The sequence below is a fragment of the Barbus barbus genome (assembly GCF_936440315.1).
Source record: "Barbus barbus genome assembly, chromosome: 27".
Taxonomy (NCBI): Eukaryota; Metazoa; Chordata; class Actinopteri; order Cypriniformes; family Cyprinidae; genus Barbus; species Barbus barbus.
In genome coordinates this window covers 24075490-24095440 of record NC_136755.1, presented here as the reverse complement: position 1 = coordinate 24095440, position 19951 = coordinate 24075490, and the positions used below count along the sequence as shown (strand labels likewise).

The window sequence follows — 19951 nt, the reverse complement described above, 5'->3', positions numbered from 1 at the left end:
TCCAGTCTTCAGTGTCACATGATCCTTCAGAAATCATTCTAATATGCTGTTTGAGTGCTCAGGAAAAGTTTTTTTTTTTTTTTTTTTATTGCTATCAATGTTGAAAACAGTTGTGCTGCTTAATATGAAGAATAGCTTACTGTCAAAGATTTGCTTACTGTCACTTTTGATCAATGTAATATATCCTTGCTGAAAAAAAAATCATTTAAAAATGTGATATGAATGTTTTAAATGTACATGTACTCAAAAGACTTTCCCAAGTGAAAATTTGACATGACAAATAACTCATAAATGTTCTAGGCGGATGTTATTTCAGTCCCGCTGCATAATTCAAGGGTTTAAAATCTCAAAACTGATCCAGTGTGGTTTTGTGTGGAAATCCTTGAACAATCAACTGAGGTTTTTGGCTCATTTCTCCCAGCAGAACAGTGTGGGATTGTTGGATTTGGGGGAATCCTGGAGTGAATGCCATGGAAGTGTGTGTGTTGAGTACTTGCATGCTCAGATGTTAGTTTCTAAAGAAGAACTATTTATGTGTGTTAAAAGAGGCAAGATAAAAGACATGCAACGGAAGTGCTAAGTTCACTACATTCTTGCAGATATTTCCTCCTGAACGGCATGGTTCTTTTGTTCTTTCTGTGTTTTTGTGGATGTGGTGGTGTGTTACTGCATGCATGACAGGAGACATATAGGTTGTATAAGATGCTTTAGTCATGTGATTCCCACAGATTGACATAAAAACAGAGATGCTGTCTGCTTTAATTAGATCTGGGAAAGCAGTACGAATGCTCTGTTGAGTGTTTGGACATTTCACTCTGATTTAGTGATCCACTGTTCCCTAAATTAGCTTCCCTAGTATTAGATTTAATGCTGTTTTTTCTTTAGTGTGTGTTTGTGTGTGTGAAAGACAGGCTGGTTTACGGGCACTCAACCTCTGTATGCCATAACAAGTCCTACGCTATCAGGCAAATTACATTAACCTTTTTACACCTACTCTGTTATTTGTCAAAACACGTGGTGTGGAAAACTAACAGCAGTGTTACACTGCGGCCTCTGATAATTTACATGCTTCCTACTGAAGAGCAGGATGTTGTAAACTGAACTGTTGAGTCTGTTTTGTCACTGTAGATTAGATAAAAATATATATTTTTTAATTTATATATATATATATATATATATATATATATATATATATATATAAATAAACCTGTGCGTCCTGTTTGTTACATATTTATAGCCTATATATTTAAAAAAAAAAAAATATTATTAAACAAAAGGTTTCTTCTTTCTCTTTCTTTCTTTTTATGTACATGTGTTTTTAAATTAAATTCAAATTTTGTATTGCAATAGTGGATTTTGACAGCTCCTGCCATTTCTGTTGCATTATTACGCATCAGAAGGCCAATGAACAGTCTGAAGCTGAGACTATTTTCTAATGACCCTGCTCTTTAGGACAGGTACACGCAGTCCAGCTCCAATTTAAATTTGTTTATGTGAATAAGCGCTACCCACTCATGTACTGATATTTATACCCACATGCTGCTCGTGCTGCCACGGCCATTAAAACCAGAGCTCTGATCACATTAAATTTCCATTAGCCTCTATGTCATTAGCGCACATACGCTAACATCTAATGAAGTCTCCTGGACCAATCGAGATGACCAATGCGTGTTCCTTCGAGGAAGAAAGCCGTTTCAGAATTCCGTGTTGTCATGGCAGCATTAACCAGGGGAAATTTCAGCCTGTTTTATTGTCCTCATTTGCCACCCCTGTGCAGCATCTCTGTTTTCCAACTCTCCTCGCTAAGTGTTCCACTGAATCTGAGGTTTGGATTTGGTGTGGTCGCTGGTTTGGAAGGAAAATCTTGTGTGTTGGGGAAAGAAGGTTTGTGGGAGAGAATGATGGATGAAGAGAACAAGATGTGGAGAAGAACTGAAATTGGACCAACTGCTGCCTATCTATTGCCATAGTAGTGGGTTGTCATTTCACTTGATTGGGAGCAATTGCTCTACAGTCCAGGGAGTTCCTCACTAAATGCTACAGTAGATTCACCACATCTACAGATCTGCTATGATTTGAGAACACTGTCAGAGTTGAAAAGAGGAAGGGAAAATCTCTAGAGGAGATTATTTGCATTGGGTTCATGACTAGCAACTTTCTGAAGTGTTTCTGTTCTTCTTTCACTCTTAATTTTGTCACGAGGTTCCTTTCCTGGCAGGTCATCAGACTGCAATGTGTTTGACATTATTTTCATTGATTGGTATCAATTTTGGTATTGTGTTGAGGAGCCTCGCCCACTGTGGAGTCTCATTGGTCCAAAATCTCACTCCACTTTGCTTTATATTAAACACCATAACTGTTCTTAATGGCTGTGATTGTGATGTGTCATGCAGCATTTGCTTTTTTAGTGTGAGCAGACAAATTACTTGTCACTGGAAGGTTTTCCTGGTTTGAACAGTGTTAATCACATGTAGAAGTTTAAACCAAGGGTAATTATCTTTGGTAATGATTATCCTACTGTATGCAAAGAAGTTGCATACTGTATGCAACAATGCGCTTATTTTTGAAGCCACTTTGCATTCACTTAGTCCACATTTAAGGAAGCGACACTCTCAACCACTCTCTTTTGCTTCAACCAGAATATTTTGATTTCTGATTCACGGGCTTTGAGTTCTTCCATCTCTTGTGGAGTTCTCGAACATCATTTCGGAATTCTGGGATAGGGTTAATGCAGGAGATTCTTTTGGTGGTTCATTGAGTAACATTGTTATCTGATCCCTCATATACTGGCATCCATATGATCCATTGATTGCTCCAAACGATTGAGGGTAGGACCAGTAAATCTGGATGTGTGGTTAGACCAAGCATCTGTGGTGACTCAGCATCCAGAAATCCCCCAGATGATGGTGCAGAATGCCGTTATAATTGGTGGTGAATGAGATGCAGTGATGCCTTGAGGCGGTTAAGTAGTAAGCGAACAAGTAAGGAGTGTTGTGATGCAATGGAAGAGACTACAGTGGGAATGAGGGTTTAGATGAGCCCTCCAGAGATATGGAGGAAGTTCAGGCTCTCACGGACACACCAGTCATGCTGACCTTGGAAATGTTTTTGCATGTTCACATACAGTAACTGTTAACTGTTGTGCATTGCATGGACATAAGTCAATTTGTTTTCACCAGGGCTTGTGTGGTGAGTGATGCTGGATGTGGGTTAAAGGGAAAAATTTGCTAAGATTGGGTTATGTATATAAATACATTAGGTTATATAACAAATTGAGTTTGCTGAAAGAGAAACAGAGGGGTGGGGGAGTTAATCAAGGGTGTGCCTTCAAGCCACTCATCAGACAAAACATGACGTGACCTCGGTCACTGGGCACCCCCTCGCCACTCCACCCTGTTTTGCTTGCAGTGAAGAGAGTCTTTCCCGTTACAGTGTCCGGGAGTCTCTTAGTGGCCACGGCATTTTTCCAAATAGCAAGTGAGTTTTTTTTCCGAAACTGCTTTGGTTCTCGCTTCACAGTGAAGCATTGTTTTCAAAGCAAACTAGTGTTTGCTCATGCCCTGTAATGGGGTTTTGTGGTTGAAACACACCACACCAATCTCTTCTGCTTTTCAATGCTTTTTTTGTATGTGGGTATGCAGTGGGTGGGTGTGTATGTGTGTGTGACTTACGGTAGTGAAAGGAGATTATTGCTTCTCATTCCTTACATCTTAGAGCACATGTACATGCATACAGTAGATACACACACACTCCTGGCTGCTCTTATATAATAATTAGTAATTGCATTCTAATATTGGGTATATTCTTAGTTTGCATATCCCTCCCACACATACAGAGCAGATGATATGAAATTTGAAATGTCTCCTGTACATGTGAAATATGGGGAAGAACAGTCAAGTGTCTTTCGCAGGCCATTACTATAATTATATTATATTTTGTTACCGCTTTGCTGTTGTAAAATTAAGCCTTGAAATATTGGTAGATATAGTAACCAATACTTCTAGCATTGATAATGCTGTGTACTGTATATATTAAAAGACAAATTTCTTCTTCCATATTTGACACTTTGATGTTCTGTTTTAAAAGCTTTATTTTGAAATGCCACATCAATGTCACTGTTGGATTTGGCTAAAATGAAACTCTTTATTTTTCAGATAAAATAGAGGAGGCACAGAAGGAGCTCAAAGACCCCAAAGTTGCTCACAAAGGTATGATTCATCATGTAAAACAAATTTCCTTTCAAATGCAACATCAACAGGAAGCTTCTCTCTCCTCAATATCAGAGATGTACGAGCTCATCTGTGGGTTTAAAGGGGAATAGCTGGGTTTCTTTGTGTGGCATTTGAATTGCTCTGTTCATTACAGCAATCACGTTCCAAGGCAGAAGCTTTTCTGTGTTGAATCCAGGGCAAATTCCGGAATATTGTTTCAAAAATACCTTCATTCGACTTCCCAAAGCAAACACCATTTGCTTGTACTGGATTGCATCTGTGACTAGGTTCTCTGGTCTGACAGCGTGGTGCTTTCGAAGGTGTACTGGATGTCCTGGGGGTTTCCAGAAGTTCCAGGACCTCTGTTGGTCACCGCATTTAGCTCTGCTGCACTTGCACTCTGAATGAACTTGCCACACTGTATATCCTTAGCTAGATCAAAAAATGCAGGAGCAGCTATTTAAAAGCCACGTTTCACCAGCATACATGGAAAAACAGCATAGATATTGCATAATAGGCTGGGATAGGAACTTGTTATAGATTATGTAAAAGCAAAAATGAGAACTCTGAAGAGAATACGTTGTTACAGTCTTTGTTTATATGAGAACATGGCACTATGAAGCAGCACTTTTCACAATGTAAATAAATGTAATCCTTTGTTACCATAATACAATAATATGACCATACTCATCTACAATGGTAACATGAAGGATTTATTTTGCATAATTATGTTCAGTTTACTCTGGCCCTAAAAATACAGCAGGCAGTGATGTCACCAGTCATCTGCACGTTAATCCTGAATCCGTTAACTCAGAGCACACGGATGTCCTCCCATCCTCTTTCTACATTCTCCAGAAACATGTTTGTCTGTTGATCACTGATTTACTAAGGTTACAAACAAAATAAAGTTAGATTGATGTATTGGTGAAATCCTAACAGGCCTTTTGTATTTCTGGGGAATTCCTGAGGCATCCAGGAAATGATGACTTTGTAGTTCTAACACCTAACCACTTCTCTCCACCAACCATGCCAAGCAAAGTAAAGAAGGGAAACCCTAATAAGTGCAGGGTTGCCACAGATGTTCAGGCTTGGTTACGTGTTTTGTAACTACTTGGCATCAGGCACACAATGAGCCTTCAGTATAACTTTAAGTCCACAGGGAGTCCAAACACAGCAAATGCGGTAAACTCTGCCCATGAGTAATTGTGGACAATATTCAGTTGTGTATGCGCTTCGCCATGTTTCCTTTTCCAAATTAAGAGTGATTTTTTTTTCTGCCAGATGTTGACTTAGGTGCTCGGGTCTTACTGCCCAGAGTATCTGGATCATGTTCAATCCAGGGACAGATTTAATTAATTCACACAAGCTTTTTCATCCACATAAACACCTACATGCAACTTATTTTGTATGGTCTTTCTGTGCCAACTGACTGAGAGAGAAAATAAATAATAGAACAAGGTAAGGCTCATCCTAACTAACACAATTGCAGTATTGAATGAGATGTAGGAAAGCAAGTTAGGGAAGGTTGGGAGTGCGAGAGCGAGAGAGGGATGGTGACAGAGTGTTGAGAAACGGAGAGTGGGTTTTGTACATGCGTGGGCCTCAGTAGCAGCTCAGGAGATCTTCTAGATTCCAAAACAGTCTTGTCTATGTGCTAGCTGTCAGATGCACCGGTGCAGCTTATAGAGAACTGGGTTTGCAAAGAAAAGGATTATTTTATTTCATTGTAAATTGAAGTGCTTCGTCCTACCTACAATTCATCAAAACTTGTTGCGTAGGTATGTTTTGGTTTGTCTGATATTAGCAAGATTTTTGCTGTTGTTTACTTGTCTGTATATCTTTTGGGGTTATTTGTGCTGTTAAACAGAGTTTAAGTTGATGTTTAGGTGATGTAGAAAGTGCAGTCTATGGTTTGATTTTGTTTTGCTTATGAACTTTGCATGATGAAAGGTATTTTGCTAGAAGATGAGGAAATGAAAGCAGAAAATAACAGATTTGCTTGTTTTTGAAGATTGTTAGGGAAATGCATGGGCAGTTCGTGTGTTTAAAGATGACAAATGTTGACTACAATGTGTATTCAAGCACACTAACAGAGATTTGTTTAATTTTTAGGTATTTAGGCTTTTTCTGTGACTTTGTCTAAAATATACATTGTGTTATTGTTTACTACACTGAATTGCACTGTCAAAAATAAAACATCATATAATTATTGTAATATGTCAATAATTAATTTCTCAGATGCCAGTTATTTCAGGTAACATTTCTTGTTATAGTAAAAAATGTAAGAATATAATAATTAAAGGACATGGTTTATTTTAATTTTGAGAAATTCAAAAACAAAACAAAAAAACTGGTTAAATATTATTTGAAAATGTGTATTATTTAACCTTTACAAATCATTTTGATGAATTGTGTAACCCTATTGATTTTTTTTATTAGTTTAAGGCTTAAAGATTTTTTGAAGTAACCCTGTGATTGTTCATAAAAAATTTATATAATTAAATAATTTAATATTTAATTTAAAAAAAAAAAAAAAAAAAAAAAAAAAAAAAAAAAAATCACAAAAAGGGATTGGACGTAATGATGATTTTTTTTTTTGGATTGTTCATTACATTTTTTTATTTTTTCCCTACAGACATAAATGAAAGTACTTGCAGAAACTCTGAAAGCATCAAAGGATTGAAGAGAAAAAAAGTTGTGGCACAAAAAGAGCTAAAGAAAATACCCAAATCTCCTGTCAAAAAGCAATCACAGACCAAGAAATCCATTTTTCCAAGCATTTCTTCTTCATTCAAGGAAGCCACACCCTCCTCTTCTTTTTCAAGCAGTCCAACGCATGGATTGCCTGAACCTCAAGATACTGAAGATGCACCACAGGATGCATCTGGATCTAGAGCAGTAAAAGTGGAGCAGAAGGAGTTATTAACCTTAGAGCCACAGGCTCTCAGTCACAAAAGTGCTGCAGAGGAACCTTGTGCTGCAGGGCCTGTGCAGGCAGAAAGCTGGTGTGGCAACGGCAGCAAAAAAAACGCATCTCCTTCTCACACAAGTGCTCCCCTTGAGGTACTGCTCAAGGCTATGGAGCCAGATTTCAATACACTGACAGAAAGGAAGAACAGCAGTCCAATAGGGCATCTTGGAAAATCCGTTTCCATTCCTGTCACTTATTCAGACTATGCTATGACTATGCCTGCTGTAAATTTCAATGTCCAGTCACAACCCTCATTTGTGCCACCATTCAACGCAGCCAAACAGTTCTACTGCAGTGTGGCATCTACAGGGCAACACACAACACAGCAGTATGTGAACATGTCAGGAAATCATCAGCAGGACAAACCAGGATTCCATAAAAGCTATAGTGTGGGTCCTTCACTTACCTTGACACACGCACCTGTTCCATCTGGATCAGGTGGCTTCCCTCAGAGCCAGCCCCCTGTTGTTCAAACGTGCCAGTCTTTGTCAGCCACAGTACCAAACTCAATTCAAGTCCCTGTCACACCAGGTTTCAACCCTGTTCAGATGACAACTGTGGTCAACTTCGGTGCAAGCCAAGTATCTGATATCTCCGCAAAAGATCAAAAACCAAAAAAGCAAGGGAAGTATGTCTGTGAATACTGTAAAAGAGCTTGTGCCAAGCCAAGTGTGCTTCTAAAACACATACGGTCCCACACAGGAGAGAGACCTTACCCATGTGTGACATGTGGTTTTTCATTTAAGACAAAGAGCAACTTATACAAGCATAAGAAGTCTCATGCACATGCTATCAAACTGGGTTTGATAAAAGACTCCGGAAGTGGATCCTTTTCTCAAGAGTCAGACAAAGGCCTGGCTACACATTCTGATGTGGAGGAAAGTGGGGACAGTGATGAGGAAGGTAGTGCAGCGGACTTGGACCCGGATTCTTCACAAAGCAGCCTGACGGCATTGTCTGAGAGCAGTCTGCAGAGTGCAGGCATGGTACCAGGAAGCCAAGGAGAATCAGAGCCTTCGCTGGTGTTTGAATCTCTAAAACCACTGGTTTCTCAGAAAGGATGTGAGCCAAAGGTTACTGCTGCTCTCCCTAAAGTGGTTGTCCACCCTGTAAATGTTTCACCTTTGCGTGCAGACAGCCCAAGAGTTACAGATTTGGCACCTGAACATGCCACAGCCCAAAGGCAAAGGGAGTTCCAGACAGCAAACATACGGTCCAATGTAATGGTTCTGTCCTCACTGAAAGAAGTGGATTGCACAAGTCCTCTACAAGATTCAGTTAGTGAAGATGAAGATCAGCATTGTAAATCACCACTAGGAGGCAGCCACGCCCAGCTACAAAGGCAACAAGCAACGGATTACTCACAACAACCACAAGGCAAGTGTCTGCTTAGTCCTCGGAGTCTTGGAAGCACTGATTCTGGCTACTTTTCACGTTCTGAGAGTGCAGATCAAGCTATGAGTCCCCCGAGTCCTTTTGTTAAGATAACTCCACCAGCAGAAACTGACATTGCAAAAGGCCCACAAATTCCCCCTTCCCCAGTTGTGGCAACTGTCATGCATGTAGCACCTGTTGAGAAGCCTCAAGTTCCTTCAGGACAAATGCGTCCTCCATTAGAAACCAAAGCTCTATCTCTTGAGGAGCGTATCTCAAAGCTGATCTCAGACAATGAGGCTGTTGTGGATGACAAACAACTAGACAGTGTCAAACCCAGGAGGACTTCCCTTTCCCGAAGGGGTAGCATTGACTCCCCTAAATCCTACATATTTAAAGACTCTTTTCAGTTTGATCTAAAACCACCAGTAAGAAGATCTAGTTCCAACTCGGACATACCAAAATCTCCATTCACTCCAACAGACAAATCCAAGCCAGTATTTCTTCTCTCTGTACCACCTCAGTATCCAGCTATGGACTGTTTACCAATTACAAGAAGTAATTCGATGCCTACAACACCTGGTCAGTCAGCTCTCTTCCCCAATGTAACACCTCAGCCTCACCCACTAAGGATATGTCATTCATTTGATGACAAGATTAGTTCACTAAATGATGATGTGTTCTCTTCAGCTCCCTCTACTCCCAATCCTGCTGTACATCCTCGTACACTTGTGAGACAGATAGCAGTTGAGGATTTGTCCTCAAATGATGGTCATGTTCTTATCTCTGTTCATTCCATGGATGAGAGCCATCATGGACCAAGTATTACACATGAACTGCGAAGTAAGTCTTTTGAGCATGCAACAGAAAGAAACCGAAAACCCCAGCAAAACAAAGGGACAATGTACGAATGTGAGACTTGTCGTAACCGTTACAGAAAACTAGAAAATTTTGAAAATCACAAGAAGTTTTATTGTTCTGAACTGCATGGTCCAAAAAACAAGCCTATGCATGCCAGAGAGATTGAGACAGAAGTTTTCGGACGTGGAATTCAGCAGCCCCTTTTAAACAGAAATGCTGTAATTACCGGCATTGTAGAGCAACCACTCATGGTAAGAAAAAGAAGGAAAATTAAAAGTGTTGGAGATGATGATGACCAGTCTCCAACTGAGACCACTCCTCCATGTTCAAGAAGTTTTGACTCCTGCCAGACCTCTACAGGTTCGATAGGGCGACCTTATTCTCAACATACCCAGTCCTTAAGTAACACTGCTGTTTTAGGACAAATACAGATCATTGGCAGAGCTGCAGAATCACAGGAGTCAAGACTATCCCCAATAAGAGAGGCTCAGATCAGCACACCAAATAAAGAAAGAGGAGACCTCCAGAGACAAGGAAGTGGAACTTCAGTCATTCGACATACCAACTCCCTCAGCAGACCAAATTCTTTTGAAACATCTGAGTCCATTGACAGGTCATCTCCAGTTGATCCTGTGGAAAAAGAAGTAAAGAGTTCTGTAAAAGGTCATAAAGAGGCTGCAGTGAATTTATCTTCACAAAGTTACCATGACAGAATGTCTACACCCAAATGTGCCAGCCAAGGAATGGAACCTCATGGTAAGCAAACCTTTGCCATTGCTAGTGATGACACACCTGTACAGCAATCACGGCTTGTGCGGCAGAACAACATTCAGGTCCCTGAAATCTTAGTAACAGAGGAACCAGACAGAGATCATGAAACTCCAGTTATAGAATCAACAGAGAAACCTACAGAAACATTCAACTGGCCTCAGAGGAGTGAGAGCTTGTCTAAACTGCCAACAGAAAAACTTCCCCCAAAGAAAAAGCGCATAAGACTTGCTCAAATGGAACACTCTTCTGGTGAATCTAGCTTTGAGTCAAGTCTCTCTCGTAGCCTCAGTAGAGATAGTAGCTTGTCAAGGTGCTCTAGTATTTCAGCCTCTTTTGACAGAGATGATCCACCAAGATCTGACAGCCCATCAAGGGCTGATAGTGTTGGGAAGCCACCAGAAGCTCAAGGGATCCCTGTAGCAAACAACACTCTTGGAGTGCCAGGCATGATGAGACGTTCTACCTCAGAACAAATCACCTGCACTCAGTCATCATTGGAAATTTCTTGTGACTACCGTAGCAAATCCTTTGATTGCAGCAGCATGTCACCAAGCAGGCCTTTGTCACCAATGATTACTGCCCTGCCAAAAATGACACATTGTCCTCCAACTACCCAGGTGCCTCTCATTGAAAGAAGAAGGGGTCCTCTGGTACGTCAGATGTCCTTGAAGATTGCACCAGAACCTCAATTGCCAGTGAAACAGACTCCCCCTATCCAAAGAGTCCCCTTCACTAATGAATGCTCTGGGTCCCAACCTAGATCAGTAAATATGTACACATCTACACTTGTTCAGTCTGTTGCTCTACATTCTGGAGAGGCCCCACTACCGAAAAATGAGCAAGTGGTTCAAAGCATCAACCTTGGAAGCCAAACCCAACGACCCCAAGTTCATGGTCTTCCACATCCATGGCATCAGACATCAAGGGTTGTGGCATGCCATGTGCAACCTCTGGTCCAAATGGTGGCGGATGAAAAAAAAAAGAACAGCTTTGTACCTAAATACCAAATGAATTGCCCTGTACTAAAAACAGGCCAGACATATTCTTTAGCAGGTGTACAAGGCACACAGATCACTTTGCCAGTGATAACTATACCAATTGCTAATGAAATTAAAGTCTCTCAGTCAAATGATGGAATGCAAAATGTCTATGTAGCACAACCAGGTTATCAGGCTGTAATCAATAAGCCCCCAATTGCACTGCCTGCTGGTCCGCAAGTTGATACAGCGTCTCATATAACACCAGTATCTACACCTGTACCACAGATTCTAATCACCCATGAGCACACCATAGCACCTGCTTCTGTGGTTTCTAAGGTTAACTTCCCTACGGTATATGTTGCGAACAGTGATTCAGAGACTGGACCAGAAATTCAAGCTCACAGGCAACCTGGGTCTGTTGCTATACAGATGAAAAACAATATGAAATCTACTGAACATAACCAAACCACTGAGCAAAGCATCCTGTCTCTCGGTTCACTGCATTGTACACAAAAACTGGCATCTGCAAATTTATGCCCCCAAGAGTCTACTGCCTCAAGCAAGCGTATGCTCTCTCCTGCCAACAGCCTGGACATTGCTATGGAAAAAACACAGAAACGGGCTAAAGATGAGCACGGAGCTGCATGTCTCACTGATGGAAGATCTCTAAACTACTTGAACTCAAAGATGTCAGAAATTACCAGGCAGAGGAAGTTCATGCTGGTTAGACAGGTCTGTACCACAGAGCCAGTGGATAGCCCAATTGAGACTGATGCCCCAGAACAATTGCCAGAGACTTCAGAAGCTGACAAGAACACCCAAACACCAGTATTTCAGACAACAACTGAGGTCAGTGAACAGGAAATGGAGAGCAGAGCACCTACCATAACACCTGCTACATGTTCTTCACCCAGAGTTCAAAGCTATACCATGCCAGAAAATTCCACTCTGAAGCCACAAGGAAAACCTGAGGAGCAGCGTTGGTCTCCATCCAAATCTCCTCTGAGGCCTCAAACATTTCAGGGACAAGTGAAGTTAGCTTCTTCTGTGTCTGTTGTCAACACCAGAGACAGTCATCGCTTGTCTTTCCCTAGTCTGAAAACAGCTACAACCTTCACCTGGTGTTTTCTCATGAAAAGGAAACCCCTCCACATTCAACAGGCAGACCAGAGGATCTCTGCCTACTCTGCATGGGTAGTAAACCCCAACAATCCGAATCCATTGGGGCTTCCCACAAAAGTGGTCATGTCCTTGTTTGACTCCAAACAGACATCCAAGAAAATACACTACACCCAAGCAAAAACAACAACTTTGAAATCTGACATCTTGACCTACTCTGGGAAGCTGAAGGACATCTTGCCAAAAGTAAGAGCATTTTGAACATATAGTTTGCCATTTTACATTTTAATGCATTTGTTATGCATTGGTACAAATGCGTGATTAACAAATTCTTCTTGTATTTTGTATTGTTTCAGGTTTTGATTCAGCAAAGATCTGTGCCAACTGAGAATAGTGGAAAAACAAAACCAGAGACTCAACCAATTAATCAGACAGAGTCAGACAGAGATTCTTCCAAATCTGAACCGCAACGAGTGAAGATCTTTGATGGAGGGTTTGTAAATCTAATTTATTTTACCCCACTTCATAAATATTTTAGAGGACATTGTGTTCTAAAGTGTGCTATTTGTGGTATGTTTTCAGTTACAAGTCGAATGAGGAGTATGTGTACGTTAGAGGGCGTGGAAGAGGAAAATACATCTGTGAGGAATGTGGAATCCGCTGCAAGAAACCTAGCATGCTGCGGAAACACATACGTACTCATTCGGACATCCGTCCATTTCACTGCACGCACTGCAACTTCTCTTTCAAAACCAAAGGTGGGTTCAGTCCCAAAAACTGATTTGAAAGCTAAGTTATGCTTAAAGTTTGTTTTATTCCTCAAATAGTTATTATAAATTATTACAAATAATTAACAGAATTTATGCAAATTGTTATAAATATTAAACAGGATTAAAAAAATTGTAAAAAAAAAAATAATAATCCAGATTTTTTTTATTATTATTAAAAAGCACCTCTGTTTCTGGTCTTCCATCATAAATGGCCAACTCATACACTTGCATAAGGACAAATCTAAAAATGTTAACACAAAAGGTTTCATTTTCAAAATGAAAGGTGTCAGGATTTAAGAACAGTTAGGTATTTAAGAACAGTTAGGTCATTTAGATAATTCATAGGGATGGTTGAATATTATTTCTGTACAAACTGTTTTTTTCTTACCTGCTTTTTTATAGACTGTGCCTGTTCTCTTAAAAAAGCCAGTATGATTCATAACAGTTGAACTTCCCACGTGGCACTGCAGAACAGCACACAGTGTCAGAACAGCCCACGTTCCTTTAAGAACTTCTTTATCAGTTACTCACCCATTACATAGAGCTACTGCTTGGGAATATGTCATGCTTATGTAAATCACTCCCATGCCCTGCATCCGCCTCCCACCTGAGTGACCTCTTTGTTCCCTTTTAACCACACAGGGAACCTAACCAAGCACATGAAGTCCAAAGCCCACAGCAAGAAGTGCATGGAAATGGGAGTTTCTGTGGGTATTATTGAGGACCAGGACACAGAAGACTCAGGTAGAAATCTCTTATGTGCTTTTGGAAATAACAATCTTAATGAGACCATTGAATAGGGGAGTTTATTTGATGAGGACCAACGCCTAACCATCCAACTTGAGAAAGCAGAAACTATAGTTTTGTTTACACCATTACATATCTGTGTGGAGACATGCTGATATCGCGTTTGGTCTCGTTCTGTCTCGCGTATCTAGTCAGTGTCTGCGCTTGCTTGGCCATTTGTTGTGAAAAAATAAGGAAAGTGTGTTCAAGCGCCAGCTGAAAACAGTGTAAAGAAATACTCTTTGAGAGAAGCAGTCTTTATCAGCGGAAGTTAAAAGTAGCTCATAAGTGCATGTACTTGTCTTATTAGTGCTTAGCGCAGTTGTCGTTGCTAGGAAATGCTTGTTTTGTTTACTGTGTGGAGACGTGCTGATATCGTGTTTGGTCTCGTTCTGTCTCGTGTACCTTGTCAGTGTCTGCACTTGCTTGGCCATTTGTTGTGAAAAAATAAGGAAAGTGTGTCCAGCTAAGTTCAATTAGTATTTTGTTAGATGGGTATAAAAAAAAAGCTTAGTTTACCACGGCAGCGGTCGCGCACCAAAGAATGAAAGACCATCTACTCTACCGTGCGACTCCACCGGGCTGGGACACCAGCAAAGGATATAAGTTTTGCTTTTTATTTCTCCTATTTTCTACTACTTGTTTCACTTCTGTTTCAGTTTTTGTAACCTTTTATTACTATGTGTAAGTAAGTTTGTTTTTAGCATGTGTGTTTGGTAGTGTTACTTCTTAGGATTACTGATAAACTATACTGTCGTGATTTGTATTTATCTTTTAATTTTAGTTAAATAATGTCTGAATTTATTATGTCTGTATAGGTCTTTTATTAAGTTTTAGTTTTATTTAATTGGAGTTATTTTAATACTTCAACAAACTAAATGGAAATGAAATATATATACACACACACACACCCACACACACATACATATACATGTGTGTATATATATATATATATATATATATATATATATATATATATATATATATATATATATATGTATATATATATATATGTATATATATATATATATATATATATGTGTGTGTGTGTGTGTGGTTGTACATATACATAGGTGTTTTTTTGGTGTTTGGCTTAGTGTTATGTTAGAATCATTATTATACTCATACCTTTTGTTCTTTAATATTTTGAATTGTTTTTAGCTTATTTTTTGTTTTTAATTAAAATGTTAAGTTTTGAAATTTTGTTGTATATAATTTGTCATTTTTATTTCATTTTTTTATTTTTAAAATGTGTACAGGTAGTATTTATAAAGTCTTAGCTTTTAGTTTTGCATCCGTTTTTAGTTGTTTTAATACTACAATTGATTGCTTCTGTTGTACTCATTTGTAAGTCGCTTTGGATAAAAGTGTCTGCTAAATGACTAAATAATAATAATAATAATATTAATTTTTAACAACAGAATCAACTTGACCATTAATAGGCTTACTAATAATAGCACCATCTGTTAAATGTGGACAGTGGCTATGTTCTGTTGCAGTGATGATCAATGGCAATGCCATGGTCTAATTAGAGATTCTAAACGCAGTCTTTTTCCTTGTTAACTCTTGGTGCATGTGGGCGGCATACACAGCATTTACTGTGAGGAAATTGCTGCATCTAATTTTAGCAGGAAAGAGAGAGAAGCTGTGAGCTTTCTCTGGTCTCAGTTACTGAGAGCATATTTGTTTTCCTCTCACACAGTTCCACACAAGCTGTCAAGCACAGGCTGCATTTGTGGTCTGAGGTGTTAATGTCTTCCCTATATAATGTGATGGGTATCTCTAGACCTATCATCCCTTTTTTTTTTTTTGCTATGCGGTAGATGTGAAAGCTATAACCCTGGAAAGTGAAAGCTGTTGAAAAACCAAACATTACTTAAAGATTCAGTTTAAATCTGTCATCTTTAGGTCACACTAGGATTGTGGAAAGTCCTTGGGAGAATTTTCAAAGTAGAACTTTGAAAATTGTAGCTACTTTGCAGAGCTACAAAGTATCTAATTTATAGATATCTGCTTGGATTAGCTATGCAATATTATACGATTCTTCCTGCTCGTTTTGTTCATTAAATTGTTTTTCTTGCAAAGGTGATCGAGGAAGGGCAGGAAGTGCTGACAGACAGGACTCAGATGGTGATGACTCTGATGGCCCAGACGACGAAGATAACGATGGGGAAGAGGAAGACGAGGAGGACAGTCAGGCGGAGTCTGGCCTCTCTGCAACACCATCTGTTTCTGCAAGCCCACAGCATTTTCCTGCTAACCAGGCTGACATGGCTCCTAGCTCTCTACTGGCAAAGATGTCCATCAGCCCAAATCGAAGCCCAGCTCCCCAAACTCAGCCTACTCAAGCTTCAGACTCCCAGACCTCAGACACAGAGTCTGTGGCTATGACAAGTCCAGTTTTGTTGGTCAGACAGATGTCAATTTCTGCATCCTACTCAAGCCCTGGCCCTTGTCCCACCTCTTTCACATCCCACCCTGCCTCAGAATCCCACACCTCTGATACTGACTCTGTACACATGATGAGCCCAGTGTCACCTTGCAGGCAGATGTCCATCGACTACCCTGACTTTGATGTTCCCCCTAGTCCCCCAGTGCCAGGCAAGGGTGGCAAGCTCGGCCAGGTGAGACCCGTGTCCTCGCAGTCATTGTCTTTCCCGTCATGCATCCCTCCCTCTCTACATGTACACTTCACCCCACACCAGTACCCGACCCCATATGCATTTCAATGTCTTGAGTCTCGCATGCCTGGCACATCAGCAAAACTGCTTTGAATGCATGAAAAGGTGAATAGAATTTTAATGTGGTCACTGACTGGTATTGTTGTGTTGTTTGGCAGTGTTGATAAAATCATTCATAAGATTGTTCTTTAACAGGAAGGAGTGTCATGCACCATATCCCAGCCTGCAAGTGAGTGCAATTCCAACGTTGACCGTGGTACTCAGACCTCTTCTGACCCTCTTCAGGGACCCTTGCACTTTCCAAATGCAGATCTGATCCACGAGCCCAGAGTGGAAGCCCCTACTCATCTCTTCAGCCACCTGCCCTTGCACTCCCAACAGCCCCCTCGTTCCCCATACAGCATGGTACCCGTGGGTGGCATCCAGCTTGTTCCTGCCGGTTTGGCTGCTTACTCCACATTTGTACCCATTCAGGCCGGGCCAGTTCAGCTAACCATCCCTGCACTCAGTGTGATCCACAGGCAGACTGGAAGCCCTCTCTCAGCCCCCAACACCTCGCCCAGGCCAGAGGGTTCCCCGACCCAGCCGCTGATAGTTCAGGAACCAGTCAGCAGTGTACTGCCTTGTTTCCCGCTGGGCCAAGTGGCAGGCCTTCAGACACTAGGTGCTCCCCAAACTGCCTTGCAGCCTGTGGGTTTGGAGACCTTGAGCGTGGTGGGTTTAGCTAACTCCACCCAGCTGGTGCCTCAACAGAGTCTGCCATTAAATGCCACCCTAGGCGTGCAAGTGTTGGCAGCTAGCCCTGCCCCTAAGTGCAGCACTGCTTCCCCAGCACAAATCCCTGGCCTGCAGATCCTCAACATTGCCCTGCCAGCCCTTATACCATCCCTCAGCCCACTCTCAGCTCTCAGCCCACTTCCTGCAGCCCAGGACAAGCCACGTAGCCCTGAGGGTGTAGCATCTGTACCTCCACCAGCACAGGTTGCAGAATCGCCACCAGCACCTACTTCTTCAGCCAGTCCTCCAACAGCCAATCCAGGAGATGTTCATACAAATGCAAAGCCATCCACAGAGCCAAAGCAGGTATCTCAAAACAGCCCTAGTGCTGGATCTAAGGACACAGGGGGTGCTGAGAAGACTACAGCCATGATGGACAAACTGAAAACACCACCACAACCTCCTTCGCTCTCCTCACCCTCATCCTCTAATGAGAGAGGCTGCGAGGTGGCACACAAGGCAACAGCAGGTGGGGCTAGTGAAGTGAAACCACAGCGACCTGTCTTTAGACAACCAGTGACTGATGACTACAATGAAGCCTCCAGTGATGATGAGGATAGACTTGTCATAGCTACCTAAGAGTCCCAATAAAAGCTCTTTATTTTCTGCCTATGAATTTCTCTCTCTTTCCACCTTTTTTGTAAAACTTTGTCACTTTGTAAAACTGAAACACTTCAGGAGGTTTGCAGCTCTGCAAGCCTTCTCTAAAAGCACATTTTCTGACAGTCATATTGTATGTGCAATCATAAATGATGACCAATTATTTTATTTTATACTTTTTTGTCATCACCAGACAGTTTTCCTTTTCTTTTTGTACATGTTGTATAGACAATTGTGCCTTTGGGAGTTTCTCGATTAGAAACCTGTATATAATATCTTATAAATCTAGTAGTTACCTATTTGGAAGTTAAGTTGATATGGAAGTTAAAGAAGAATGGAGGAAATTTGTTTTATTTTTTAAATGTTTTCTTTTTGAAAAGTTTTGTCTATCGTAAATTGATGGGGAAATTAATGTTGTACTGATATATAAACATTTCTATGGCTTTTGGGGGGCAGTGTTCTTGTGCACAGATGTTGTGGTCAAGTATTTATTATATTCCACCTGGTGCCCATTTTGAACTCCATAAGTCCATAGGTATGAGTAAAATGGTGGCTTTACATTTGCTGTATCTATCCTATCGACAGTATCAGTAAAACCTTGTTTACAAGTGCAGAAATGCCTCTGAAGTCTCCTTTTTTAAGTGCTGTAATTAGCTATCTGATTTATCTTTTTTCCTCAACCCTGTAGAAAGGTTTATTCCCGGGGCTCTCCAAGACACTAGAATTATTCAGCAGTTCAAATTACTAATGAGGAGCTTGGAGAGGCCAGCAAATGACGTCACCAATCAGTCCCTTCACGAGGTTTTATTGACTACGACACTGTCCTTGTCTCAAGAGGCTTGGAGCAAAAGCTCTCATTACAGCCCCAGAATGACTCATTCATTTGATAGTATTGCTGCTGCCCGCTGCTCCAGTCCACCAAGACTGTGACTCGATATCGCTACCTGCTGGACGGGTCGTATTATTGCATGTAGAGGAGTGCAGGACACATCATGCAGGAAGGTGGGGTGGGGTGGGGGAGGATGTTGCTTAGTTACCCAGCCCACAGCAGAGCTTGAGAGTGGGTGAGACTCTCTGGAAAAACCTCTGAACATTCAGTCCATCCAAACCTGATGAATTTAGCCAAAGTGAGAGTAGAAAATTAAAACTCACTAGTGAACACTAAACTATTCTGCAATGGAAACGACATTCCTAGATTTGACCATAATGTAGATTGTGTATGAATTTCAAACTTTCCACCTCATTCCAAACAAATCCTTTTTCTGTCATTGGCAAATGTCAGTGCATGTTTGCATCAGTTCTATTTTGTAGAGGAAAAAAATAAGTTTCATCATTAGGACCTGTATGTACAGGTGAGGGTTAGCCTTGTCTATGAGTACGATGTCAGAATATTTGAAAAATATTAATGCAGTCATGCCACCCTTGCCTGAGGAGAGCAAGACTGAAAAACAGAACTGCATATTTCCATAATTGTCCTTAATGCAGCATCCATATTCAGCTGATCTTAATAGATTGCTTTTATTGTTGTCCTAATTCTCTGTCTTAGATTCAACAAGCATGAACAGGCTACACGTATGGAATCTTCGTGCTGTAATATTTAATACATTTTTGGAGCGGGTGGAGGGTAGCCAGCTGTGAGAGTAAACTGGCCTGAGTTTCCATTAACTGGTTTTTCCATTGGGCAGGGACAGAGCTAGAGGCTAAAGTTTCTAAACTGCTGCTATTATTGCTTAATATACTTCAGTCTGCAATGATTCATACACACCAAAATGATTCTAAATTACTCTGAATCTAAATCAATTACAATTACAAACTAATCGATTAACAAATTGTGCTAAAAAGCCTATTCTGTTTAATAGCAGGTTAATCTGTGACAATTTACCCCATATTGAGTGCTCCAGTTAACTTCAATGAACTTTACTGAGCAATATGGACTAACATGTTCAATAGTTTTTTTTATAGCCAAAATTTCAAAGTTCTTCACACCTATACGAAACATGACAATATCAATTAACCTACACTGTGAAACTTAACTATCCCGTCTACACTA

General features: G+C 40.7%; 1 protein-coding gene across 3 annotated transcripts in view; it reads left to right on the top strand.

Moving 5' to 3' along the window:
• The window catches only part of LOC306847663 (zinc finger protein 40-like), a 58358-nt gene extending 39843 nt beyond the window's left edge, over positions 1-18515 (top strand). For all 3 annotated transcript variants that reach the window (XM_079381742.1, XM_079381743.1, XM_079381744.1), the window contains 7 exons: positions 4155-4208; positions 6847-12533; positions 12644-12780; positions 12870-13045; positions 13700-13801; positions 15929-16467; positions 16720-18515. In XM_079381742.1, coding sequence (XP_079237868.1) covers positions 4155-4208; positions 6847-12533; positions 12644-12780; positions 12870-13045; positions 13700-13801; positions 15929-16467; positions 16720-17880 — 7856 coding nt within the window. In that variant the 3' untranslated portion in view covers positions 17881-18515. The remainder of the gene's footprint in view (positions 1-4154; positions 4209-6846; positions 12534-12643; positions 12781-12869; positions 13046-13699; positions 13802-15928; positions 16468-16719) is intronic.
• The last annotated feature ends 1436 nt before the right edge of the window (positions 18516-19951 follow it).